Below are 21,563 nucleotides of genomic sequence, written 5' to 3' on the forward strand. Positions count from 1 at the left end.
CACTAAGCCACCGTGCCCCCCTAATTAAGACTAATCTACTTATAAAACATTATAAAACACATAAATAACGCATTTCTAAACATGTTCAGACTATGTTTTTTTTTAACACAATTGAAAAGCAATTGAAGATGTTATGAATGTAACTCCTATCAGCCCATGTTTTCTCATCATGTTTCCGGAGTTCCACAGAATCAGCTGGCATGGTGCCTCATGTTTTGGTGAGGAATTAATTTTAGTCACCGGGTGTAACCTACAATTGAAGACATTGAAAGCAGGAGTCCTAATATACCTAATTTAGAGACACTTAAAGAGACAGTGATTAAATACAATAAATACAAAAAGTGTTTTACAATTTAATACAGCAGGTCATGTAATATTGTTAGAAAAATGTTTACAGCACTGGCAATTTGTACTGTAGCAAAAAAAGCTATATATAGTTTTGGATGTTTGTAACATTGTTATAACATTATTATAATGATACAGTTCATACATTATGATTACATTTTTAAATAGAATACTATCTCGTCTAACATAATTTCCTTTCCTAAATTTTGATAAAATATTTGATAATGAGGTGCACTTTTGCATACTTATATACTTCACCTGGATAAAAGCTAACAGGTGAGGTATGTTTCATTCCTTCTGATACACACACAAGCCAGTAAACGGAAGCTAGGACAGTGGAAATATTTTCCTTTTTATTGGCACTTGTAAGAAGCCTAGTGGCTGCATTTTGTACCAGTTACAAGTGCGACAATGTTGACTGGCCAATCCTGAAATGGGGAATTGTAGTAGTCTATACAGGAAGAAATGAAAGTGGCAGCTTTCAGAGTGGCAGCTTTCAGATCTGTAAATAAGAAGATGCCTTAGCAATGGCTCAAAACAAAATAGACAGATAGAGAGATATAGATAGATAATAATATTTATTATTAAAATATTGAAATTAATTGTTAATATTATTAATAATAATATTATAACTTAAATATTAGGAATAATTTCAACCATTTATACTTGTTTATACTTGTTGAAGCAATTATACTGTTCAGTTCCAGAAAATGTATAAATTTCAGATGTCGGGACTCAGTGGTGAGTCCCACTTGTTGATTCAACACAATAATGTGTCAGTTCTGAAGTCCAAAAAAAAAACTCACAGAAAATGTGCTCTTATAAAATAAGCAGTGCAATGCCATTTGTGTGGATAATATTATATAATACTAGTGATAGAATCACCTAACATGGGATCTTGACAAGTTCATTAACTTTGTGTGCTGCCAGATCAGTTGAAATATCATGTAATCCATTGAAAATATCTGTTTGTTTTATTGATTTGTTTTTACAGATAGGCAAGGCAAGTACCTTATGACTCGGTTGTGCCTATTTGATGATTGAAGTAAATTGTTTATAGTTTTATAGTCTGTGGTATTTGAATAAAATATATAACATACATGGGCCAGAAACATTATAGCTAGAAAATCCCAACTGCTGTTATTGGTTTCAGTTGCCGTAAAACATTTAATTTCTGCGCAAGAATTTTTGATTAATAAATTTGTATAAAATTACATAGCTTTGGGGTTGTGTGTTGCAGTAATTCCCAATTCCTAGTTTAAGAGAAACTAATCTTTTTGGGAGAAACTCACAGAAAGTATTTTGTTCCAAATATGTTCATTTTCTATATGAATATATTTTGTTCAAAATATGTTCATATGTACATATGTACAAACATGAACATATGTTCCTGTTGCAGTAGATTAAAGGATACGAAGCATTTTGCATCAGAGAAACTGCATGCTACCTATTTAGGTAGAATAATTTTTTTTCACTTATACGTGATACTGAGGTTTTTTTATTTGTCACTTAGGCTTATAACAATAATAACTGATTAATAACAATAATCTATATATAACTCTGAATCAAAGACCCCCATCAGCTATACTTTACTGACCCCAGTTTAAGAACCACTGCACTGAAATAAGCCTTTCATGAGCAACTACAAAGAGTCAAATTCATGTATTGCACTCATTTGTTATTTAAAGTGAAGCTACACAATGACAGTGTTCTCTGTGTGTCTTCGATGTGTGTTTCTTTTGTGTGGAAAACAAAACAACAGAATTTTCTTTGTAAGTTCAGACAATAAAAACAGATATTCGATCTTAACCTGATTTCTGAGAAGACTGTATTTCAGTTCATGGTGCGATGGTGACTCATCCCTTGAATGCCACATAATTCAATGTATGAAAACTAACAGTTCTGAGACTCTACAGTTCCTGGCAGTGCCTGAGTCACTGAAACTGCGAAGAAGACAACTTTCAAACAACAAACAATTGTATGGTAATCCTCAGTAACAGAAGTGTTTCTAAGATCAATTACATGAGATATTTCCGTGACTAAAGTTTTTTTTTTTTTGAAAGAAACCTCTAAATTCTTTGTGAGCTTTGCATGTGCAATAAAAATTTTAACTTAGGAGTCAGATGGTTGACATTTAAATTAAGTATTATTATTATTATTGTATTATTAACAAAGTAAAAAGCCAATGGATTACATTTACTTTTGTTTATCTGGCAGACATTATTCAAAGTGCCTTGGAGAATCAGGGAAAATACCATCAAATCATAGAGCAATTAAAGAAATATTATGGGAGGATACCGAGTGTTAAAAAGCTTTTACTAACTGACCATAAATGAGATCATTGTAAAAAAGAACAATACTGATTCTAATCCTTAAGTGAGAAAGAGTTACGATTTAAGTGCAGGTACTCAAAAGTGCCATAAACACTCGTATAATAAAAAACAGTCAGTAAATCTACCGGTAAGCTTAAAACAAGCATAACACAACCTAAAACCATGAGAAACAAAAAAAAAAGAGACACTTGTCCAAAGAGAAAATATGTAAACATGCTGAGAATAGATCAAATAATGTCATGTTTGCGTTCTTTGTTTTACATATTACACTTTTATTGCATCCAAAAACACACAAATCAACACAGAAAGTCATGACACCAAAGTTTATCGTTTTATATTATTTAATATTCCAATTTGTATAGTATTTTACTGAATTGTTACTATTTAATCATAATTATTAATCCCTTAATTATTTAATCTAATTTACTATGATCACTGTTTTCTTTAGCACATTTGAATGCATCACACAAATTACAAAATGTTTTTTTTTTAAATACGTAAAATAGAAAAGAAAATATACGCACCCATATATTTAATCAAAAATAATATAATCTATAATATTAAATATTAATGCAGAACATACAAGTCCATATATTTACACTTATTTATTAATAACCACTTTATTAGGAACACCCATGACTGCTCATTCCTGCATGTATTCCGTCAGTCAATTGAGTAGCAGCAGCAGCACAATTCTTACATGAGTAAGAATATACTGATGCAGATAAAGGTCAAGATGTGTATTTTGATGCATTGTGTGCATTTCTCACTGTTCTGTGTACTCTGTAAACTGGCTCCATTTACCAAAGTCACTGAAATCATATATTACGCAGTTGTGTTTTATGTGAACATTAACTGAAGCTCGATGAATTTCTTCATAGCCGTACTTCAGCTTATTTAGCTGATTGGATGAGTAGGTGTACATGTGTTCCTATGAATGTGGCTAGAGAGTGTAGAAATGTGTTCATTTTTTTAAATAGTTTTATAGTATATGGTATAAACCCATAATAAAGATTGTTGACAACAAAATGGAGTTAATAGCTGTAATTAGTAGCCTATAAACACTCACGCAACAAAGCAGAGTCGAGGATGCCAAAACTAAATATAAATAGGCTTATCTTATCGCTTTTGGTTGGTCCACCCAAAAACGATGGAGTAAATAAAGAAAACAAATCCATGTAACTGTACTGAAGCATAACAACAATTCATGCGATTGGAGCTGGAAATAAAGTGGATTAGGACGCAGCTTATTGAGAATATGGTAAACACACAAAATGCAGAACACATGCATATAGGAATATAAGAAATATCGCAAAATACAGAGAAACAGAAAATATCCAGTGTGGGAAACACCGGCTCACGTCTGCTCACACCTGTGGTAGCTCAGTGGTTAAGGTGTTATTACTGATCAAACTACTGGTCAAAAGGTCATAGGTTCAAATCCCAGGTCCACCAAGCTGCCACTTCTGGGCCCCAGAGCAAGGTCCTTAATGCTCAATTGAAATAAAAATGTAAGTCACTCTGGTTAAGGGTGTCTGTAAAATGTTATGAATGTAACTCCTATCAGCCCATGTTTTCTCATCATGTTTCCGGAGTTCCACAGAATCAGCTGGCATGGTGCCTCATGTTTTGGTGAGGAATTAATTTGTCACCGGGTGTAACCTACAATTTCTGGGAAAGAAGCACTTGCATTCTGCTTAAATTACCTAAAAGGTTTAATTTATTAAATTAATTTCAGAAAGCATTACATGTATGTATGAGCCTGATGTTTGTATCATGTGGTTGTAAAGAAAATATATGAAAGTAATATGAAACATTTTTAATCCGTAACGACATTAAACCGTGTGTGTCATGTACGTCTTGCTTATAATGATCAGTAGGCTGGAGAGTTATAATTAGAAAAGCAGTTTGTTGGTGCAGAGGGATGACTAGCAAGTAGTGCCAAGGTCATCGCTTTCTAGGCAGCTGTGCTGAAATCCCCCAGCATGCATTGCGTGGAAGAGTGCAGGAGTGCACGTATCCAAAAACAGCTCGTGCCCCAATCTGATGCTTGCTCCCTTCACTTCCTGCCTTCACTTAACATACTGCATTCTTACCTACATAACTTGAGTGACTGCTGGACAGGGTAAATATAACGGAGCTGTAAAACATCTGGCATTTTCCAAATTTGCCACATCTGGCATCTGGACATATGCCAAAGACAGGATAAAATAAATTCCCAAATCAAGAAAAGACAAGGGAAAAAATAGAAAATGTTCAATAAATTGTTTTATTCAAAAAATAAAACAAAAATTCAATAAATGAGGTACAGGCAAATGAACAAATTAAACAAAAGAGTGTTAAGCTTCCAAAAGTTATGACCAATGCTCTCAAAGAGGGGTCAGTGATATGTTTTATTTAGTCACTTCTATGGAAATCACAACGTAGTGTTACGAATGTTCTTCTCAGTAATTCTCATTTCTCAGTTATTAGTCTGTTTGATTGGGTCACAACAAAAAGCAATAACATCAGCTGAAGTGATTTAGGTGGAAAAGTCAAAAATGATAAGTTACAATATTTAGTAAGAATATCATTCCACATATTTGAATAACAAGCCAAATATTAGTATAGTCCATATTATAAAATAAATAGTGTGAGAGTAAGAGGAGGTATGTGGATTATTTTCTAGAGCTAAAGATGTGCCTGCCTGAAAAAAGCTTAGAAATACCAATTTAGATTCAGATTCTAATAAGCAATAAATGTTCCCAACTACAAGATGTGTTTAAAACAAATATCTCTGTTGACTAGTAGACTATTGCTTTTTTCTGCAAGCTCAGTACAACACACATATATATGTGTGTGTGTTTGTGTGTTACTGAATAAAACAATACTTCTATATGTTTATATCAAGTGATATCCATGAAAACAGAATTAGCTTAATTGTTGCCGATTATATTTTCCAATAAACATGATTTTAACATATTTAGTTATGCACTTTTGTCCTTCCTTATACACTGGGACATAGTTTCACTACACCAATCAACCCTCCAAACAATATGATTTCTTTACAGGTTATTTGCAAAGACACAGATAAGTGATTTTTTTTATTATTTTATTACTAGTTATTTATACACCAGGTAATTCCATCTGATTCTCAGTATGTAAAGAGAGAAGAGCTGATGACTAGAGTGAAGTGTTCCAGCAATAAATAAAGACCTTGCTTCCTGAAATAGCTGATATTATACTGATAAATGTCACAGATAGTGATACATGCTTATAATCCTGTACATATCATATAATATTTGTACAGCAAACACATTAAATCCTGCCTGAATAAACACTTTAAGTGATATGTGCACTGCATCATGAAAGAACATATTATTATCATGCACTTGTTTTTTCATGCTTAATGCGCATTTTTGTGGGATTCAAAAGTAAGAAATGAATCAATAAACCTTTATATGAACTAAGTAGAAATTAAAACTGCAGATAATAAAGCATAATATTTCAAATTGACCAAGAGCTCATTCATATTTAATCTCTCTCAAGTGTTCACTAAAAAAATATATATGAAGAATAAAATGTTTTAAATAAATACAAAAAATCTAATCATAAATATCTAAACTTGAGGATATTTTTTATGAAACATATTATTCGTCCTCCTAGTGCTGTTGAAATGTCCTAATCTGTGAGAAAAACAAGCATAAATCCATTTTGTAACACCAAAGCAAATGTTAAACTTATGCACTTTTTACAAACTCATATCACAGATCAGAAGATTTTTTTTTAATTAAAATGAATTGGAACAAAACTTTCTGCTCAGAGAGAGAAAGGAACAGGAACTGTGGACTATGATGTCATCTTGTGGCTCTAAACAGACATTGCTCTATCAATCAGCTAACAAACTAATATTCAGTCAACATTGCTGAAATCAAAAAATTCTGTCAGAAACTGGTGTCATTGTAAATGATTGTCAGAATGAGACACAAAGTCAAAGCAGAATTAGTTTCGTAATTCAGTTTCTTTACAAACGACTTGTGAGGGATGAAAGAAGACTTTCTTCTTAATCACCTGCCAAATAGTTTGTTGCCTTTGAAGTGGAATCTAAATGTAGATTTAGGAATGTAACGCACACAAAATACTATAAAACAGCATATGTCCACCCACGATCCTTTTTTCTTTCCCTGAACTCGGTTTGTTCTTTTTTGGCTCTCTAACCCTCCTCTATACAGGATATGGGCATTTTCATCTGTGTCATTGCCTGATTTATGCTGGTTAACACCATTTTCCCTCATTTTATTTGTGTATTTTCAATTCTTACCCATGCTGATGAATAACCAAGGGTGTCTGGCTTCTCATGTTCTTACCAGAGTGAAGCAAGAAGACAAGGATGACATGTCTGACTCAAGTATTTCTAAATATTCAGAATTCCTAACACTGCTAACAAGTCTAGTCCTTGTGGTTACAAAGTTGTATGCATAAAAAAACCCCACAAAATTAACTTCAACCCGTAAAGTAAAACAACTTTTGACTTTACTCTGAGGGTGTTGCATTCCCTGATTGCATCAATTTTAAAATCTAATCAGTTCATCTGCTGACTACACTAATGATTCTCAATAAATCCTACAAACTTTTAACCGCTCATTGTTGAGATATCAGACAACATTTTGTTCCCAAGAATGAGTAGCAGTGCCAATAACTGTCATGTGGCTTTATTAAAAACATATTTGGTAAGGCTTTGTCATTTTTCTTAGAATAAATTTACATTCATGGAAGTCATGATTTCTCATATTTAAGATAAAGTCAATTAACCACATACATTTTTTTCATAACCTTTCCCATGGGTGGCAAAAATTCTGGAGATTATTGCAGCTCATTGTGCTGTATAATAAGTTAATTGAATACTGACACTAAGACAGTTTTAAACACAACAACAAAAACAAAACAATACATATATGTCATTTTATTGATCCATTTCAAAATCATGATAGAATTTCCAGAAGAGTAGAAAAATCGTCAGCCCTACACAGTGTTTCATAAGCCCAGAAATTTTGACAAACTGTAAAAACACCCAGTGAATAAATAATCTCTTATGTGCCCTAGTTAAAAACTGAGGCAAAAGTAGACAAATCCAAACATTCAGACCAAATTCAAAGTGAGTGCAGCACTGATGTGTTGACAGTTACAATAAAGGCGAAGTCACATCAGTGCTAAATAACCTCATTCCCTTAAACCCAGGATGCATATTCAATCAGGCTGAGGTTACCTCATGTAAACACAATTACACCATACTGCTTACAACAACCATTTTCAGATGTGTAAAAAGTGGTGGGTCACGTCATTAGGATCAAGTACTAGCTTGAAACCTCCTACACACATACAGTCACACACATAGAGGGTAACCGACTCTGTCACCCCTAAGGCAGCTTAGGAGCACACAACGGTGGGGGAAATGTAGCTGAAAGAAATAGATAGAGCTAAACTAATTAAAGAAACCAAGGACAAAAATGGTGTTACAGTGGTAGTGTCAGTGCTGATACAAATTGTCAGGGAAATAATAATAATTATTATTATCATTATAATATTTTTAAAAAAATGAAAAGAAAAAAAAAACAACTCAGTTGTCTGCAAGCTCAATAAAAACGTGGAGGAGGAGGGGGTGTCTGCAGTGATGAAATATATATTTCTAAAATAAAAGCAGTGAAACTTAAAAATAAACTTGAAGAATCAGTATTAGAATTATAGATCAGTGTAGAAATCAGTTATAAGAGGTTTTTATGGTGATGTAGAGGCTCTGTGTTTAGGGAAGAAGGACTTGAGGGAGGCACCATAGTGGAGTGGATCAAGAGGAAGGGCATCCTCTTGAACACCGCCTGGGACCTGAACAATACTGCTGCTCACTGGGCAATAGCTAAAACAAACACACACACAAAACAAAGTGACAAAGTTATACACGTACATGAACAATTAAAATACTCCTCAAACCAGTTTTTTAAAATTATATGCAGAAGAATTAGGTTTTAATTATTTATTTTTATATCCTGAGTAGGTACAAAGAAAACAGCCTGGGACATGAAGTCGTTAAAAACCAGGATATTTGAATATTAATGTCTAAATGATAAGAATATTCCATTTGGAAGCACACCAACGCCTCCTACAATCCCTAATAACTACCCAAATCTATGAACACCACTATACCACATGCTCTACTACATCTTTACTTTTAGCCAAGTAACATAGTAAGAAGATTCTATGCAAACTTTTGGTTAGCATTTTCTTATCCTCTATTAGTTTGCATGGATATATACAAGCAATGAGGCTTCCAAATATCATGAGACCGCAAACAAAACTCGTGTTAAGAATGTTTCAAATTGGCCACATACAAGATTGATAATGAGAATAATTGAAAAGTGAGGCCTACGAGTCTCAGTGTATCTCGGGCCTCTAATGGTTTGTTACAGAACAATCTCAACCCCAAACAAACACATACTACTCACTGGTCCTGGCTTTAACACCCAAACTCATTTTCCACTACTGAAGATTTCCACCTCTTCACATTAATGAGTATTTTCATAATGTTCTTCTTACTAATTGTCTTTTATAAAAGTTATTGGATATTGAAGGTCAGGGCTGATGGGGTGACTGACAGCTGGAAGCTTGATGGTGTTCATAAAAGAGTCATGTCATTCTGCATCAAAACGTAGATCATCCTAAACGTTTGATAAAACAAAGTAGTTCATAAGTCAATTCATTTACCACCATTTTTCTACTTTTTATAGGTAGCCTATAAAAATAAATACAAGACAGTCTGCTTTGGATTAGAGCAAATGCACTTAGCATTCATTATAAAGGTTGGATAAAAGTTGTATACACTCTTCTATGTGCTAAAAATAATCTTATATTTAAAAAAATGTGCAATAATTTTTCATTGTTTGTTTTTATCAGTGTGACAGTCATACTGCACTGCGTGCATGCTAATACGTCAAGTCGAGTGATACCCAAAGGACCTGTGTAAGTCATTAATAAGTGAAGTCACTTTTAAGTGACGCGTCGGTGAGCGTAGACGTCTCACTGATGCCACACCTCTCTCTTCTTCTGCGCAGACTCCGTCTCCAATTTCCATCTCCTGCGTAAGCAAGCAGGCACCTCCTATACTATCTTTTGGCTGAGCTGTGCTGTCAAGTGTATACACATACATCTAACGTTAAACAAACAAAAAAGTGATCTTTTTGCTGTATTAACATATCTGATATAATCCCTTGCTGGAATCTCCAATATGCAGATACTGACACCATAACCACACAGTCAGAAGCTGACTGATGATGACTAGGAGCAGTTAAGATGTCTCTGTCTGCCAGTGATATGGTGCTCAGCAGCAATTACTCTCCCTGATGCCAGTAATTAGAAGCCTTACTATACTCACAGAGTGCCAGCTGCAGGGCCTTTACTCATCCGAGGCAGACATCCCTTTTACTGGGTCCTTTTCTCGCATCTAAAGATGAGGAAAATAAAAGACCTGTCAGATTTAGGTGTGAAATCTATTCTAAAACCTGCTAAAATAAATTCCTTAATATAATTTTGCTCATCCAAACAGGCAACACTGACTCTGATGATGCACTATTTTGTGCTGTAATTATCTACAGCAATACTGAAAGCTTTTTATTTTTTTTTAAATAAATACAACTTTATTATAAACAAGCTTTGTTAATAATATACATCATCCTTTCTTCTGTAAAAAACAAAAAAAATACATCATCTATGTATCAAATTTCCATCAGTTAAAAGCCATTGAAACACAATGCACCTTATCAAGTTCCCTTTGTGTCTCCTCTTCCATCCGTCGAATGTCGTCCATTGTCAAGTCAATCCACCGGTCAATCCAGCAGAAGAGCTGCCTGTGGAAGTTGGTAAACAAGCGCTTCTCTTGCTAGAATTCACAGCACACAAAAAAAGAAAGAAGTGGTTGTTGTTTTTTTTTCAAATATAATTCTGTAAACAAAACATTCAGCCTAACTATTCAAAACATTAACAGTTAAATTAAGAACACATTATCCTATCTGAGAAATACATAGCATTCATGCTGTACAAAAAGATGGCAAAAAGATGTGCAAGTACTTCATTAATCTAGACTCATACCTTGTGGATGAAGCTTTCCACTTTGTTTTGCAAGCCAAACCACTTAAACTTGATAGTGACAAGTTTATAGGCACACATGTGAGGACAGTCAGTCTTCTGAGGAAGCTCTTTCTATATTTGGATTGGACACAGGTGAAAAAGAAGTTAGCTTGGATGCAGAATTGTCGGTGTGATTACTAATAGCTACAGAACATGGAATAGCTAGAAAGACACTGAAATATATGTTATACGCACTCGCCACTGAGGTCCTAATGGTCCTCTTCCAGTTTTTGTTGACTTGAAAGTAGCTGGATCCTCGTCAGGTTTGTAGTCCTAGTTTGTAGTTTAAAATAAACAAATAATTTAAAAATAAATAAATAAATAAATAAATAAATGACTTTCTGGCAAACAGTGGAACATGAATCTGCTATTAAATTTCATTACATTGTTTAGCAATTTGTTCTTCTGCTGACTTGTTCTGTTTCCTATTGAATATGAGAAGTATTATCAGCCACCACGATCATTTCAAAACAACAGCTCTAAACGCGGTCGGTGATCTTCTATATTCCTTCTTTCCCAGTATTCCAACCTTTCACACACTTTAATGTGTAACTTATTTTCATATGCAAAAAAAAAAAAAAAGGGGGAGACTTCATGCAGATAAGCCAAGTGGCGGCAAAAAAAAAATAAAAAATAAGAAAAAAAACAACACCACATGATGACTTTACACTATGGTGCTTTAGGCCAACACTTGCATACAACACATTGTCTATTTATGTTATAAGATGTTTCAGTGAGTCACAGTTGGAGATACGGGACAACACACATCTGTGGTTAGGACTTTATTCCAAACATATTCATGAGGAACAGTACAACGTCTTTGGAAATTTGATGGCTGTGTGTATGCAGGTTGAATGGTGATGGCATAAGACCTGTTCTCACCACCTGATCTGCAGTTATTCTGAATAATATGTAGGGCCTTGATGGAATAAATAATTGAGCATTCACTAATTTAAGGGAAATTAATTAATGCGTTTTTGAATTCTATATAACATTACATAGAGGAATTCACATAGTTTTTTGTGATTGTTGCAGTCAAAAAAACCTTGATTTTGCAGTGTGGGTTTTTTTATTTGTAATGCAACTTTTTTGTGACAAAAACGTTTTCATGTTTCTTTTATGCACTCATTTTTGGCCTACATGAACCCAAGAGGGATTCGCCTGAATGTGCATAGTGATGATGGCACATGATGTATGTTGGCTCAAATCTGTAGAATATTTGGGGTATTTTGGGTAAAAACTGAAGGCTCCTCCAATTATTGCAACTTTTGCCTTATTATACGTGAATGTCTAAGATCGCTAAATCGTGAAATCCTGGAAAGACTGGTATAGGCAATAAAATCAATCCAATTTGCTCACCTTGTCTTCTACCTGACTCCTGTCAGCAATATCAATGTAAACAACCTCAGTCTTCTTCCATGCTTCTGGATCAAGTTTATGTACCTGCACAAATGACATTTAAGATCAGGAACACGAACACTGAACATATGTTTACAAGTTGTTTACATTTTCAAAAATTCCTCCATATGAATGAATGCACACGTTAAAGGTCATATGATTTGTATCTAGAGTACAGTTAAAAGCTTTTAGGTGTATGAACTGGTCCAGGTATATTTAGCTTCATTAAAAGTTTCCACTTACATTTTCTTGGTCACCGAAGTCAGGCTTGTGCCACGTCTCAATCATGACCATAAAATTATCCTTCATGTATTCATTCTATACAGCAGAGAGAAACATAGAGAAAGAAATGGCTGTGATTAAAAACTCTGATCTTTCTAACTTTTTATTCATCAGCATTTAAAAGTCCCTTAATTTTACATAAGCATTTTACATAAACTCATGAGTGAAGAGGATTCACTTAATTTAAAGAAAAATTGCAAAAAAAACATGCACATGCAAATATGAAGGGCACGAATGTTTATTTGTGAAAATCAACAACTCTGGGACAGTCCATGGCTAAGATACTTACTGTAATAACTAAAGGAGTGCAGAGGAAGAACAGCACATGGAAAGGAAACAAATCAGTTTAGCAGAAGGTTTGTGAGTACATTTTAACCCATCAATATATTGTGCATGTTTAAATGCCCACATGTAAGTGCATTTTTAATATATACATAAACTGAGTGCAGATGTATTTGTCACTATCTGTGAATTGCCAAACCGCTATGCTTAAATGTGGACCAGTGAGACGTACCAGTGCGACAGTATGGGTAAGCATTCCAGGCCTTCTCGTGGACTTTCAGAGCCGATGATGGTGCCAGCATCCGCACAAAGCCGGGCACTTTACTACAGGAGGCAGAGCGAGAGAATGGAAACAATGAGAAAGAGAGAGTAAATCACTGAGAAAATACAACCACTGTGATTAAGAATCCATGCATAGTCTTGAAAGTGATGTGCATACCTCTGTAAGTGGTAGATCTTATGTGTGTATTGCCCCTTCTCTCCATCCTCCTTCTCATAGGGCTCATTCTTCAGTACCTCCACTCCTTCTCCTCCTCCAGTCTCGTTCTTACTGGCTTCAGCCACTGAGTAGAGCTGGGCAACCTGGTACTGCAGAGCAGAAGAGACAACACAGTTCCTTCTACGTTCACACAGTACATACATAACATGTGTGGGTTAAAACACAGAGAGCCCAAAGAAATAATTTAATTTATTTTTGGAATAACGTGAGGATATAACACATAAACGTAGAAACGTCAACAACTAAAAACATAGATTAAATAGCTTTCCCGCCTCATAATCTAATATTTATTTTGGTGTATGCTTGCTTGTGAAGTTATGAGCCATTTTGTATTTTGGTTTCATGTAAACATGGTTAATATCATTAGTTTTCCATCATTTCTATCATTAGTCATAATATCATTATGACAATTTATATCATTCTATCATAATATCATTAGTTTTCTAAGTATTATGAGAAGCAAATAATAGACATAGGGTATAGTTTGCTTATACAGCCATTGTAAAAAAGAATAAAAGAACAAGGTTAGAACTGATTAAATCAGTACTGATTTTTTTAAACATGTGATTAGATAACACTGACTTTAGTCTGTCATATTGCACAACAAACTAAAGCTTAAGTGCACATTGAGCACAAATAAGCTGGATATAATAAGTCTGTCTAATACTGTATATCCCACAGAGGAACTTCCCAGAGTCTGTGTAGACCGGGAAAACTTAGTCACACGGTCAGCAGGAATCCTGCTCTGCTGCATAAAGCAAAAATAAGGCTATAGGTCTGGATGAGTTAAAGGAAAAGTCATGCTTACCTCTTCAACAGAAATGGGAAGAACAACTCGGCTGGAAGACAGAAGACAGCTTCAGTAACAAAAATCACTAAAGACAGTTAAATTGTTTTTTTAATCTAGGCGTTGGAATAAAAGCAGTTATTGCAATGTTAAGTTCTTTTAAATAAACTAAGAATTTAAAACCAGCCTGCATGAAGTGGAGTAAAAACATCCAGTAGAGCTATACTAATTAAATATTCTGGAAAAACCTGAGTGACATTTACAGCATTTTGGCAGACGCCCTTATCCAGAGCGACTTACATTCTCTCATTTTTATACAACTGAGAAATTGAGGGTTAAGGGCCTTGTTCAAGGGCCCAACAGTGGCAGCTTGGTGGACCTGAAATCAAACTCACAACCTTCTGATTAGTAGCCCAACACCATAACATTTACATTTAGCAGACACCTTCATCCAGAATGACTTACAATTTATTTCAATTTATACAACTGAGCAATTGAGGGTTAAAGGCCTTGCTCAGGGGTCCAGCAGTGGACCTGGGATTCGAACTCATGACCTTCCGGTCAGTAATCCGAAACCTTAACCACTAGGCTTCCACATACATAAGATAGATATGATTACAGACATTTGTGCTTCATTTCTAAGTGGAAAAAAAAGAATTTGTTGTTTCAAAACGCCCTCCAAAGTGAGCTGGTGTCAACATTTAAAATGGCATGTTGAGGCTAATCATGTAATGAACACGTCAAAGTGTCTCACGCGCTCTGTAAACAGTACACGCAGTGACGCAGACGTGTGACTTACAGGTCAGCGACACGTGAACGTCACGTTCATATAGCATGGAAAAAGCTGTGAGAGTCATACAGTGGTTTAACTTCATCACAGTCAATAGACGTAAAAAAAAAAGACACTTTGGACAGAATGCAGTGATTCATTCATTCATTTCTACACAAACTATCTGAGGTTGGATTAAAATGGCGAGGAAGCTAAAGGCTGTAATGTTAGCAGTTAGAAACTAACTTCCACAGGGGAATATGGGCGACAATGTCAACTGCTTCATCTTCATTTCGGCTTTAAGGTTAGCCTTCGGGAAAATCCTACATTTAGAAAGGGGTGAATTAGGTGAAGCAGGTAAACTAACCGGCAGGTAAACTAGTCAGCAGGTTAACTAACCGGCAGGTAAACTAACCGGCAGGTAAACTAGTCAGCAGGTTAACTAACCGGCAGGTAAACTAACCGGCAGGTAAACTAGCCGGCAGGTAAACTAGTCAGCAGGTAAACTAGTCGGCAGGTAAACTAGCCGGCAGGTAAACTAACCGGCAGGTAAACTAACCGGCAGGTAAACTAGCTGGCAGGGTAACTAGTCGGCAGGTTAACTAACCGGCAGGTAAACTAACCAGAAGGTAAACTAACCAGCAGTTAAACTATTCGGCAGATAAACTATTCAGCAGATAAACTAGCCAGCAGGTAAACTAGCCAATCAGAAGTCATCCATATTTTACCTCGCATATCTAACGCTACTTTTCTATAACAGCTTGGTATTTTTTTTTTGCTCATGTTCTGCTTTATCATTACTTACAATTCCTTAATAAGCATCTTCTCGTACTCGCGGCGGCGTCCGTAACATTCGAGTAAAACTTCCTCCAGCGACTCTTTCGTCCGCCTTCAAGAGCTTCGAGTTCCTGCTTTTCTTATTTCTTCACATTCATTTCCTGAAAGATGTCGAAAGGGCGTGGCGTTGTCACGGCAACCACTCCCTCGCGTAATCGAAACCGATCACGTCTCGTTTTATGATTGGACACAACACCGAGGAGCCGGATCGCGGTTGATCAAGGCCACGCCCCATTACGTAACCTAAGCAGTGGCTGATTTTCCTGAAGGTAAATAAATGGCCGACAGATTCAGACCAGCCCTCTGTCTCAGTCAATAAGGACAACTTAGGGTTTTAAACGCGGAATTCTGGTTCCACGTGTTTAGAGAACAGAAAAGAGTCACAGGGTGGAGTTCAGAAAGCAGCAGTTCAGTTTAAACTCGTCATTGATCCCAAACAAGGCTTTCCAGTGTCTTTGTGTCACAGAATAAACAAACCAAACTGGTCTTCCTCCATTCTCACTCCATGGTGAGGAAGTCTGCACCACACAAATTTTGGCCTTCATCGGCCCTCTGTGAAATTACGACAAGGACCACATTTACATTTCTGCCAGTCAAGAGTCAAGAGTCAAGAAGCTTTTATTGTTATTTCAACCATATATAGCTGTTACAGTACACAGTGAAACGAGACGTTACTCCAGGATCGTGGTCCTACATAAAACAAAGACAGAGCTAAAGACTTAGTAAGTAGTCCTAGATACATAAAGTACATCTGTGTGATCTGGTGTACACAGTGCAGGACAAGACAAGACAGAAAGACAGTGCAGTACAAGACAGAGAGACAGGGCAGGACAAGACAAAAAGACAGAAAGACAGTGCAGTACAAGAGAGAGAGACAGGGCAGAAAAAGACAGAAAGACAGTGAAGTACAAGACAGAGAGACAGAAAGACAGTGCAGGACAAGACAAAGACAGACAAGACAGTGCAGGTCAAAAGACAGTGCAAATAAAAAATTACAAGACATTACACAAAAGACAATACACAATAGACAATAGACAGAAACAGCACCGACTAGTGTGAATACTGTATCTTCAAACACTGTTGCTTGTGCAGAAATACTGGAATGAACACAGTGTTATAGCAGCAGTTACCTGAGATATTGTTAAGGATTGTGCAAAACAGCAAATGACTGAAATGTGAGACAGAATGTGCAAATATCAAAAAAAAAAGTGTGCAAAAACAGCATGTAAACAGATTGATGAATATATACTGGAAGTGTGTGTATTTAGTGTAGGTCTGTACAGTCCATACAGTTGATGTGTGTGTGTTTAGCAGATACCCTTATCCACACTGACTTACAACTGAGCAATTGAGGGTTAAATAGGCTCAGGGACCCAGAAGTGGCACCTTGGTGGACCTGGGATTCAAACTCACAACCTTCTGACCAGTAGTCCAGCACCTTAACCACTAGGCTACCATGTCCCATTTAGTGGTGTATTGCTAAGATAGTTTGTGGTTCAAGGGACATTTATAAGGCATCATGGATGCTAAGTACACTAATTTATTCATTCATTCATTCATCTTGAGTTACCGCTTTATCTTGAACAAGGTCAAGCGATATCTGTGCCTAGCACAAGTCAGAAATACACCCTGATTGGGAAGTCAGGCCTTCAAAATGCACCATGCATGCACATGCGTCCAAACCTAAGAGCAGTCTATTATTATTAGTCAATCTAGCAGCATGTTTCAGTACCAGGAGGAAAACAGGAAGACACACAGACATGGAGAGAACATGGAGCTCTGGAGCTGTGATGCTACCTGAAGTGCCACCATGCTGAAGAGCCAGGATGTGTTAGCTTATAGGCGTTTTTAAGAAGATATCAAAACCCAAATATATACTCATATTTGCAATTTAAACCTTCAACAGTTCTTTAGGTATTTCTCTGAGGCAAATTCCTAAAGTTTTTGAATAAAGTAATTTTCCCTGTCATAAAGGGTTCCAAATAAAACATTTTTATGAAACGAAAAAGTCTTAAATATCAATGAACCATTAAAGGACCCCTGAAGAATCATCCGTATTTTAATAAAAAAAAAAATTAATAGTTTCGATTTGAACTTAAAATGTTTGAAATGATTTCCATGGAGTACTAGTTAGACATTTACAGGAAGAGACTTAATGCTCTTGTTTACCAAACATTAATTGTGGGCATGCTAACAATATTTAAATTGGTATTTTGCAGTAAGATGTTCTCAAAATAAGTAAAAATTAAACTGCAATGCATTCCCATATACCATATGGTATTGATTTACATATGTTTTTTTATTTTTTTTTTATTTTCATGTATTGTGCTAATAATTCTTAATTTGACTATATGCAATGCAATATTTGCTTAGGTATTCATATCTAAAAAAATATTGTATTTCACAGACTGATTACATGTATATAGAACTCTGATATATTAAGGTAAATTTTATATTATTAATGATAAAATTTCGCTAAGTTCACACCATGAATTATGTTAAGACTGATTCAAAATTGTAAAATGAAATCATCCAATATTGTGATGTACAGGACAGGCATGTATGCACACAAACTGACATATGGCACATTTTAATAGTTTTGCATTTATATTTATTTTCCATATATTTGATTTTTTTTTTATTAAAATAATTAATTTAAAAATCAAACATGTGCTGAATAGTGATATACATCAAAGTAACCAAATGCTGTATAGAGGATTAAGACAAAATCACACTTAACAGAAAAAAGGCTTATAAAAGATGAAAAAAGTAACAAAATAGGCTACAATTCAATGAAGTACAAAATACAAGTTGAGGGAAAACCTTGGTGTTTCACCTGATATTACTTTCCACACTTCAGAATCCCAAAATCATGTGTCCTTTATCTGCTTCTATTAGTTATCAGTCAAAATAAGCAGGAGCAATCAAACGTTTAAAACCCTACATGCACACATTTGCATTATAAGGGTGAGCAATTAAGGTATGGCAGTTTAAAAAAGTGCATTGTGTGTGTGTATGTGTGTGTGTGTGTGTGTGCGTATTGTGGGGTGGAGTTTGGGGGGTATTAAAGTTGTAGTCCCGCATTCTCTGTGCTGTATTACAGTACTGAATTAATGTGAAATCCCATCAATTATATCTAAACATTTAAATCTGTAAAAACCTGTTCAACCAGGACACACGCATGCTCAATACACAGGTAATCTCCTACTTCAGTACAAATTTCTCCGAAGAGAAACAAATACTAGGGTGTTAAAAAGATTTAACCTGTTTCTTTACACAACTCAAAGCCATTCTACTAAAGTCACAGTGAAACAACTCAGGAAAAAAATAATTGACGCTGTGTTTGGCCTAACTTTGGTAGAATACAAAGACTGAGAAGTGCCATATATTCAGGTGTACAGTCAAGTTGAAACCTCAAGCTGTCATCTGTTTATATGCACAGCAAAGACTTTTTTTTTTACTGATCTATCATCCTTGTGAAATTCAAAGTGCAGCAGTGCCACTTTTTAACCACAGCACTCATTCACATAGGCAGTAGAGATGTTTCTCTGTGACAGTCACATCACATGATGAATCACTACACAGGGTCTTGGAGAGCGGTGACTATCACAAAACTAACAGTTGACAGGATATTCATTTCAATACGAGTCATGAAACTGTAATATAACTGTAATATTTTTAGTAAAAATCTTATCTCAAATAATTTTAATATTTTTATATCACTGATTGAGTTAAATAGACTGATTTGTTGAGGTAAATAGACTGAAATGAGAACACCGAGTGCCAACCGCATCTCAGCCTTATTTCAGCTACATGAATGTGGGACTTGAGTTGAGATACAGCATCATTTCAAGCACCTCCCTTTTTGATTATCAAAGTAAATTCAAGTTTAGCCAAAATTCTTTTTGCCACAAAGTGACTAAAAAGAGACGACACCCTACGTTTGTAAGATTCTCTGTTTGAAATAATACTTGATTATCATGAAAATAGTATACCTGCTCTACTCTGTTTAGGATCATTTAGGTAAACACAGAAGCAGGAAAACATCCAGCACCCTTGAGCACACCGATGACTGACTGCCAACTAAACACTTTGGCTGGTCTTTGTATAGAGGATTACAGCACACATCCACTATAAATACTAGCAGAAGCAAGCTAAATCCCTAATCTTTATCCAACAGTATGATGTCTCTAATTTGATTTCTTTACTAAAACACAAACTCATCAGATAGAGCAAAATTGAATGGGGTCATGCTACTTTGCAGGTAAAAACACTTGAAGAGTTACTCAGGTCTAATTGTTTTTACCAAAAAAAAACAAAAAAACCCAAAAAACAAAAAGGAAAAATGTACAATTATAATAACAACAATTATATCTAACATGACACAACAAGCTCTGTAACTGAATACTAGATGAGCAGGTTGGTGGAAACACACTGACACATTGATAACCGCACAATACATACAGTATAAGAACTATTCAATATGGTGTTGCACATTATTGCTGGTGAAAGTTCGGTGTATTGTACTATGTGTGATTTTCTACCATGTCCTTGGTGACTTATTTACTGTCAAGTAGCTGTTTAAAAACCAAAACAACTTTTGAATAATATTACTACTGCAACATTCTGATAATCTTAAACTAAAATATATTGCAAAACATGCCACATGACAAACTATGCTTCTTCTTCATTGCTAATTACCAGATCAGGTCAAATCATATCTGTTGGTAATATCAGAGATTAAATGCTGCATCTTTAACAGATCTTAAAATGAAGCGTTATTTCTTTCTAAAGGCCAGTGTTTAACATGATTTTAATTAAGTACATGCAGCATGTTTCAGATATGCTCCATTAAGGAAAAGCTGCAGTCTCACGACCATGCCATGTTCTGGGTAGTAAGTTTGGGCAACATGATATCGATATTGCGACATATTAACATCATGATACACTTTTATGAGTATTGATAGCAGTGTCAAGCAGTGTCTGTGCTTCGTCCTTATTGCTGTAACTTAAATACTTTAATTTTGAGTAAATCTCTGAATATTTCATTTATATGACTCTACTGTCATGTTAAAGCTCAGCAAAACTAAACATAGTTATATAAAATAATCTTTTGGAGATTTCAAATATCGCAATATAATATTTTTGTATCTTTCCCACTCCTAGCGTGTAGCATGCTGCTGTAGCTGGCCTGGTCTGCATTCATAAAGTATCGCAAAGCAGGAGAGTTCGGCTAGGACCTGTTTTTATGACTATAAGAACGTTGTAAACACTGGAGGAACCAGAATTTCAGTTACATGTAAAGTCATGTAACTGAGGTTACAGTAAAAATAACTGGAAATATTGCAATACTGCAGTCTGAAAACAATTGCAGCAGTCATTTTCTCTTATGTAGTTTAAGCATGCTGTCCAACTGGAAGAGATCATACTGTCTTAATACTGTATGTCTGTATATCTATAATACAAAGGACAGGAATATTAGATAGCAAGATAGCATGTCTTTGTGAAGTTTCTTCTCTACTTTCTTCTTTCTTTGCACACTCTTGATGTGTCAAGCCAGATAGGTAGTGTGTATGTGGCCCATGTCAGTTATATTCAAAAGTACTACGAGCTCTTTGACAAGTGGTCATGTATGAGAGGAGCACCAGTGCAGGTAGCATCACATGTGGTGCCTTGTTGATTCACAGTGTTCATCCACTAGGAAAGAATCCAACTGAAACTATATTGTTGGTATCATCGCTATGGAATCAATATAGATCAGGCTTGCAAAATGAGGCAAGATATCGAACAGAGATTAGTAAAATCCTCTCAGTAAATATTGTAATCATACCTAAAAACAAAGGTATTATTAGCTGACCTGGCTTTTTTGCTCTAAGA

The 21,563-nt window shown here is 35.3% G+C and overlaps 1 protein-coding gene across 1 annotated transcript; it reads right to left on the reverse strand.

The window, feature by feature from the left end:
* Positions 1 to 7,604: 7,604 nt before the first annotated feature.
* On the reverse strand, positions 7,605 to 15,804 carry pitpnaa (phosphatidylinositol transfer protein, alpha a). The gene is made up of 12 exons (XM_060888852.1): positions 15,655 to 15,804; positions 14,102 to 14,132; positions 13,234 to 13,382; positions 13,027 to 13,118; positions 12,802 to 12,809; positions 12,474 to 12,548; positions 12,192 to 12,275; positions 11,028 to 11,105; positions 10,794 to 10,904; positions 10,462 to 10,584; positions 10,081 to 10,149; positions 7,605 to 8,568 (listed from the first exon to the last, which is right to left on the reverse strand). The coding sequence occupies exons 1-11, from the start codon at positions 15,669 to 15,671 to the stop codon at positions 10,102 to 10,104; spliced, it is 816 nt and encodes a 271-aa protein (XP_060744835.1). The 5' UTR covers positions 15,672 to 15,804; the 3' UTR covers positions 7,605 to 8,568; positions 10,081 to 10,101.
* Between the last annotated feature and the right edge of the window lie 5,759 nt (positions 15,805 to 21,563).

The sequence above is a fragment of the Tachysurus vachellii genome, chromosome 15, assembly GCF_030014155.1.
Source record: "Tachysurus vachellii isolate PV-2020 chromosome 15, HZAU_Pvac_v1, whole genome shotgun sequence".
Classification (NCBI taxonomy): Eukaryota; Metazoa; Chordata; class Actinopteri; order Siluriformes; family Bagridae; genus Tachysurus; species Tachysurus vachellii.

Bases quoted from the DNA above. Each gene is read 5' to 3' on its own strand.
- pitpnaa (XM_060888852.1), bottom strand. The intron at 13,119-13,233 runs GTATGCACATCA...TGCCTCCTGTAG, and splicing joins AAGATCTACCACTTACAGAG to TAAAGTGCCCGGCTTTGTGC. The intron at 11,106-12,191 runs GTGAGCAAATTG...ACTACAAACTAG, and splicing joins GGAGTCAGGTAGAAGACAAG to GACTACAAACCTGACGAGGA.